This window comes from Amphimedon queenslandica, unplaced genomic scaffold (genome assembly GCF_000090795.2).
Source record: "Amphimedon queenslandica unplaced genomic scaffold, v1.1 AMPQUscaffold_13508, whole genome shotgun sequence".
NCBI lineage: Eukaryota > Metazoa > Porifera > Demospongiae > Haplosclerida > Niphatidae > Amphimedon > Amphimedon queenslandica.
The window spans coordinates 609787-617001 of record NW_003546256.1 but is presented as its reverse complement, the minus strand read 5'-3'; the positions used below and the strand labels follow the sequence as shown (position 1 = coordinate 617001).

Genomic DNA, 7215 nt, shown 5'->3' with positions numbered 1-7215 from the left:
ACAATAGCAGCAACAATACTACATGATGTTAAAGGGATTTACCATTACAACTTATACAAGAGAGACCATTTGGTGCAAATAGATCTTAGATTTGCTGTATAGTGTTAAAAGAGTCTGTAGTGTACATTATGCATGTACATATTCAGGAGGAAAAACTATGAAACTGAGATTATCATGATGAAATGCCAGGGTTGCCTGCTCTGCTCAAAAGTGCAATTACTGGTATTCTGTAGTAGCTCTGCAAAATGTTAGCATAAGGCATGGCTATAACCATAGTAACACAAATAATTGACTAATTGTCTAATTGGATAATTCAAAACAGTCTTGGAGCCAGATGCAGCATAGATATCATACACCAACACCAACACCTAACTTGACAGAAGTTCCTAGATAGGCATTTTCTTTATACAGCAGTTTCTGTTAGTTATTGTTAATTATATACTGTAACTTATTAGATACATGTAGTAACACTAACATAAAAACACTGCAAACATTAGAATTGATTTGATAAAAGGATGTTGAAAGCAGTTACAATAACACTCTACTGTGATCATAAAAGTTACACTAAAATAGACTAAGATCCAAAATGTGTGCATAACAAACAAGTACATGAACAATTTATACTATTGTACCATACAGTGTGTATAAAACTACATGTACATTAAATTCCAATGTTAGTTTTTACTGTTTCATAAGTTATGTTTCCTCATAAATAGCAGTATCATTAACATTGACATCAGGACACTCATATACTGCATCTTTTGTAACATCTTTAGTCTTGTGAATACCATATGGTTCACAGACTTGCATTGGTATATCATCATCAAACCTATCATAAACAATAAATAATAGTAATGTACAAACAGTTACTGGTTGGTTATTTACTTTGTTTGCTTAGCAGTGGCTGTATCATAAGTTTTAAGCCTGTACATAAACAACATTAAATTGTATTCTATGGTTTTTAATGTATTCATACTTGATAAAGCAGTAGATGTGAATAATGATACTAACAGCTAGTGATATTAATAATAATCCAACCACTGCACCCAGTCCAATACTAGCACCATCAACAGCTCCTGATACTATTAATAAAAAATATTATAAAATTATTTTTGTCTCAATTATCACATTTATTATTATACCTGTATTAGTTGATCCTACTTCTTGAGTACATGTAGTTAGTGTCACAAATTGAGTACTGATCAATGTCTCATTAGCAATAAAGACCCATCCACCAGGTCCTCTGTCTGTGTATGCACGTACACCAAAAATATAACAAGACATAGCATCAAGACCAGTAATTTGAGTAGTAAATGTAGCGCCATTGGTTGAATTAATGAACTGTAGCATTTGATTATCAATGTCATCATCATCTACCATTGAAAAGCAACACTTGTCAAATAGAATATGATATCCTATCTCATATGTGATAATGGGATAGTCTGATGGAATATAACTAGGTACACTCCATGAGATAACAGCCCATGTAGTGTCCATGATACTGGATACTGAACCAACTGGACCAGGTACTAAATAAACACACATTCTCACAGAACTGATATAGTATAATAATTACATACCTATTCCAATCTCTACTACAATAGGATCACTGAAGGGACCTCTTCCAACAGAATTGACAGCAGCTACACTGATGTTATACTCAGTACCAAATACTAGATCATTCAATATGATATATCTCTCAGTACTGGTGAGGTTGTATGTGATACTACTATTACTGATAATCACTGTATAGCCTGTGATTAGACCATTACGCTCAGAACAATTGACCTCATTCCAAGTGAATCTATTAGCTGTAGAATTAACTTGTAATACTTGAATTGATGAAGGCCAACCACTAGGAGCTACAAAGTAATTATAATTAATTTGAATATTGGAACACATTAACATACAACTCATTGCTTCAGTTTGTACAGTGCTCATGCTTAATTCAGATCCTCCTAGTACATTACCAGCTCTCACTGTGATGGTATAGTTCATACCACTGTACAGACTTATTAATGTATAACTGTATGTTGTAGTGGACTGATGAGGACCAACAGAGACTGCCTCATTTACTGATGATAACTCGGGACAAGATGGAGTATAGGAGATGGTGTAGTATGTTACATAGTTGTCACTACTGGGAATAGTCCAGTTCACTGTAATACCAAAGGTTGAGACATTAGACACTGAGAGACTAGTTACTGGACTAGGAACTACAACAAATATCAATTACACTCTCTCAATCATAATAACTCACCATCAAATCTTAACACTGTTACTGTACTATTAACTGAAGGAAGATTTATATATGAGTACACACTGATGGTATAGGTACTCATTGGTGAGAGATCTGTTAGTACAATTTCATCTTCACTGGTAGATACTACATTCCTGGTTACACCTCCAGTAGTATACTCAATCACATATCCATTAGTCTCTGGTGAAGTGGTCCAGTTCACTTTGATACTAGTAGCACTTAATATAAACCCTCTCACATTATTTGGAGGACCACTAGGAGCTATAAAAAAGGAAAACAAATGGTATCTACTAATGATTAAAGTATAATCATACCATGTAATATCACAGATTGACTGTAGTTGACTCCTCCAATCATTGCTATACAGGTAACATTAACTGACATTCCCAGTGGATCAGGATATACCAGTAGTGTGTTGTTGTATGTCAGGACATCAATTGATGTATACATTGAGTTACTCTTCATCACTCCATTCACTAACCAGTAAACATCAGTTGAAGGATTTATATCAGTAGTTGTGAGACAATCAATATGATATTGAGTGTTATTGAGTTGTGTAATGGATGAGACTAGTGTCCAATTGATTGAATTAATAACTAGAAATACATCAACAATGTTACAAGTACATTAAAAGGTGCAGTAGCAATACCTGGTAAGGTCTGTACACTGATTGTACTAGCAGGTCCCAGTAATTGTTGATAGGCTCTGACTGTGATGATATAAGTTGTTCTTCCTCCCAGTCCATTCAGTGTGATTGTATTATTACTACTTCCCTCCACCTGTACTGTCTGCAAAGTGTCTGTGTCACTAGTGACATTGACTACATATCCATCAGCATCAGATGAATCAAGTGCAATCCAACTGACAGTGATAGTGGTAGCTGTCTTGTTGACCACAGTAAGAGAAGAGGGAGCAGTTGCTGGAACTAATAATTTTCTTGGTATCAAAATTATTGGTATTATTTATTGACATTACCTTTTACAGTTACATTAAGTATTCTAATTGCATTACTATCAGGACGATCTGCTACCCTGCACTGATACATTTGATCTCCAGTGGTTGACTGACTGATTGATCCACTACTGACAGTCATTCCATCCCATGTGATATCAACAGTATATCTTACGGTGTTGGTACTACTAACTAACACAGTACCAGGACAAGTACTACTTCGATCATCACAATTAGTATAACTAGCCAGTGCAGTATTACCAATGCTCATACTAATACCATACAAATAGAATCCAATTTTAGTACAATTCAGTTTGTATTCCTGAGGATATACTGTCATATCAGAAGGAAGATCAGCAACAGTAAATGATTCTATCTGTGCAAATCCTACAAATGAAAATTATTACATCAGTAAGTGATTGTAGTCTCCTCTTACTGAATATATTAGCAAAGATGATGTTAGTGTTAGGATCTGAACAATTAGTGGGTAGACAACACTTGTACCAGCCATCACCAGCTTCTCCAGGGAAGGTAGTAGCTTGAATACTGAGACTAGCACCTGACCCAGTAGTACATTGAACATTTACATTGTTACCACCATCACAAGGAACTGTTCCATTAGAACCAATCCATTCTCCACCATTCAGAGTAGCACCAGGTAATGTACACTCTAGAGCATTTGATATGATGCTACCATCAGTAAAATATGATCCATTTGTACGACAGTTTCCATTATGCCTCAGGTAGATACCTAAAAAAACCTATACAGTTGTTATTATACACATCCAGTGTCTTACCTGAGGAAGGTGGACATTGACTAATAACTTCACTGACACTCAACAAGAAGACAAACACTTGTAGTGAAAGCATTGTTGACCAAAGAAATGTCTGTGGGTGTGTTTATCAAATCATGTGTCATGTCATAGATAGTAGAGTAAATGAAAGGGATTGGAAACTTCCGCGTGGGCGTAGCAATAATCCCATTTGATTGTATTGTTGCTAAGCAAAAAAATTGCTGACTAGGCGGTTTGCAATTTGTTACCTTTTGACCACAAAATTCGTGATTTTGCCATTAAAATTAGAATAACTCCAAGAAGAGTGCTCTGATGAAAAAGAAACTCAACTATCAAGGAGTTCAATGTTTTGCACTGTTAATTATTATTTATTTGGTATATTTAGATTAATATTTTGAGTGTTATAGCGCTTTTGCCCATAAAATTGCTGTTTTCTCCCTCTAATGAAGACAATTGTAGCTAAACTCTAAAGCTTGTCAGAATATAAAAGAACTTTCAATTACCTATGGAATGATATGAGGTACTGCTAGAATAGCAAAAGCATGAAAGCTGTAGAGGCGAAAAGGTGTCAAAAAAGATGCCGACTTTGTGTACCCATAACTGGTCGAAAAATAGTTCTATAGAAACAAAAACCCTGCTATAGGTAGCCATAAACTTTCTATGTGGAACAGGATATATCATAAGCAAGCGCTATCTAATAGTCGCACAATGTTCCTTCGAAATCCTTTCTGCACAACAACTACTGTGGAGGAGATGGGGAATGCAGATAAACACGGACGTTGCCAACCAGCTGGCCAGGTAACCAGGGGTGACGAAAACCGCATCACCGGGCGGGAACGGTAGTTTCCAATCCCTTTCATTTACTCTATTATCTATGGTCATGTGAAACTGTTGTGATAGCTCAGCAGGCAAAGTAGTGTGGCCCACTCCCTGTGTGCACAACAATAGCAGCAACAATACTACATGATGTTAAAGGAATTTACCATTACAACTTATACAAGAGAGACCATTTGGTGCAAATAGATCTTAGATTTGCTGTATAGTGTTAAAAGAGTCTGTAGTGTACATTATGCATGTACATATTCAGGAGAAAAACTATGAAACTGAGATTATCGCGATGGAATGCCAGGGTTGCCTGCTCTGCTCAAAAATGTAATTACCGGTATTCTGCAGTGGCTCTGCAAAATGTTAGCATAAGGCATGGCTATAACCATAGTAACACAAATAATTGGCTAATTGTCTAATTGGATAATTCAAAACAGTTATGGAGCCAGATGGCATGCAGCATAAACATTATACACCAACACCAACACCTCACTAAGGTTGATACACCAACACCAACACCTCACTAAGAGATACTTACCCACCCACAGATCAAGCCACTCAGCACATGATGATCACATGACATTTATGCACACAATATTATAATAGACAAACTTCAATAGGACATACAGTAGTAGTGACAGTGCATGTTTTTACTTATAATAAACCAACAGACAATCTCTTCTCACTGCATTTTAGGAAGCATAAAGTACATACATTATGTATAATACATTCCTGTTTTGTTTTTGAATATTTTAGTAATTTTGATCCTATATCTTGTTTTTTTTCACTATTGTATTATCATTTTTGAATTGTTGTTGTTATTATTGTTATACCGGCATGTATTATTATTATTATTATTATCATAAATTAAAGCAGGTTAATGAGGTTCTTTTATTTTGTACATGTGTATCTTCTTTATAAATTTAAAGAAAAGTAGTGGAACCTCATAAGGAAATGGGCTAATCTGTGAAAGAAAATTAACATTATGTTTACGTACAGTGGCAACTGGCAAGCATTGAAAGAGATATTTTCAGTCTTTCTAGTGTTTTTCACAGAACTTGACAGAAGTTCCTAGTTAGGCATTTTCTTTATACAGCAGTTTCTGTTAGTTAATGTCAACTGTTTATTGTAACTTGATTAGATAGTAACACTATAAAAAACACTGCAATCATTAGAATTGATAAAAGGACATTGAAAGCAGTTATAATAACACTCTACTGTGATCATAAAAGTTACACTAAAATAGACTGAAGGTGGATTCTCAATATGACGCATGTGCATCCGTCACGACCGGAAGTGCTGTATAAACCAATGGGAACATGCATCAATGCGTCAAATTAGAAAAAAATTCTATTCTGATGCATTGACGCATACTCCAATTGATTTATATAGCACTTCTGGTCGTGACATTGGAGCATGAAAAACAATGCATCATAATGAAAACCCACCTTAAGATATTATGAATGTAGTGACACTCCAGAACTAAAATGTATATCTAGGAGTGTATGTATGGATAACAAGCAAGTACATGAGCATTGTATACTGTTGTATCACAGAGTGTACATGTATATGTATATTAAATTGCACTGTTAGTTTTTACTGTTTCATAAGTTATGTTTCATAAATGGCAATGTCATTAACATTGACATCAGGACACTCATATACTGCCTCTTTTGCAACATCTTTAGTCTTGTGAATACCATATGGTTCACAGGTTTGCATTGGTATATCATCATCAAACCTATCACAAACAATAAACAATAATAATGTACAAACATTTACTGGTTGTTTATTTACTTTGTTTGCTTAGCAGTGGTTGTATCATAGGTTTTATGCCTGTACATAAACAACATTGAATTGTATTTTATGTTTTTAATGTATTCATACTTGATAAAGCAGTAGATGTTAATAATGATACTAACAGCTAGTGATATTAATAATAATCCAACCACTGCACCCAGTCCAATACTAGCACCATCAACAGCTCCTGATACTATTAATAAAAAATATAAAATTATTTTTGTCTTATTTTTAGCACATTTATTGTTATTATACCTGTATTAGTTGATTCTACTTCTTGAGTAGTTACTAGTGTTAGTGTCACGAATTGAGTACTGATCAATGTCTCATTAGCAATAAAGACCCATCCACCAGGTCCTCTGTCTGTGTATGCACGTACACCAAAAATATAACAAGACATAGCATCAAGACCAGTAATTCTAGTAGTAAATGTAGCACCATTGGTTGAATTAAAGAACCGTAGCATTTGAACATCAATTTTATCATCACCTACCATTGGACAGCAACCAGACTGTAAGATATGATATCCTATCTCATATGTGATAATGGGATAGTTTGATGGAATATAACTAGGTACACTCCATG

The 7215-nt window shown here is 34.8% G+C and overlaps 2 protein-coding genes across 3 annotated transcripts in view; both read right to left on the bottom strand.

Annotated features, from left to right (window-relative positions):
* LOC109593716 (uncharacterized) overlaps positions 1 to 1361 on the bottom strand; it is a 19019-nt gene extending 17658 nt beyond the window's left edge. Inside the window, exons 1-4 of one of the 2 annotated variants that reach the window (XM_020008688.1) lie at positions 1143 to 1361; positions 977 to 1082; positions 886 to 924; positions 719 to 829 (exon numbers count right to left, since the gene is read on the bottom strand). In XM_020008688.1, coding sequence (XP_019864247.1) covers positions 719 to 829; positions 886 to 924; positions 977 to 1082; positions 1143 to 1350 — 464 coding nt within the window. In that variant the 5' untranslated portion in view covers positions 1351 to 1361. The remainder of the gene's footprint in view (positions 1 to 718; positions 830 to 885; positions 925 to 976; positions 1083 to 1142) is intronic. The other variant, XM_020008687.1, reaches the window with a different exon arrangement.
* Positions 1362 to 6259: 4898 nt separating this feature from the next.
* Positions 6260 to 7208, bottom strand: LOC109593715 (uncharacterized). The gene is made up of 4 exons (XM_020008686.1): positions 6886 to 7208; positions 6718 to 6823; positions 6628 to 6666; positions 6260 to 6571 (listed from the first exon to the last, which is right to left on the bottom strand). Exons 1-4 carry the CDS (start codon positions 7124 to 7126, stop codon positions 6442 to 6444), a joined length of 516 nt encoding a protein of 171 aa, XP_019864245.1. The 5' UTR covers positions 7127 to 7208; the 3' UTR covers positions 6260 to 6441.
* Positions 7209 to 7215: the final 7 nt, after the last annotated feature.

Excerpts from the sequence above, each read along its gene's own strand:
- LOC109593715 (XM_020008686.1), bottom strand. The coding sequence starts at position 7,126 with ATGGTAGGTGATGATAAAATTGATGTTCAAATGCTACGGTTCTTTAAT. Across the intron at positions 6,667-6,717 it reads AACATCTACTGCTTTATCAA|GCATAAAACCTATGATACAA; the intron begins GTATGAATACAT and ends GTTTATGTACAG. Across the intron at positions 6,572-6,627 it reads ACCACTGCTAAGCAAACAAA|GTTTGATGATGATATACCAA; the intron begins GTAAATAAACAA and ends TGTTTGTGATAG.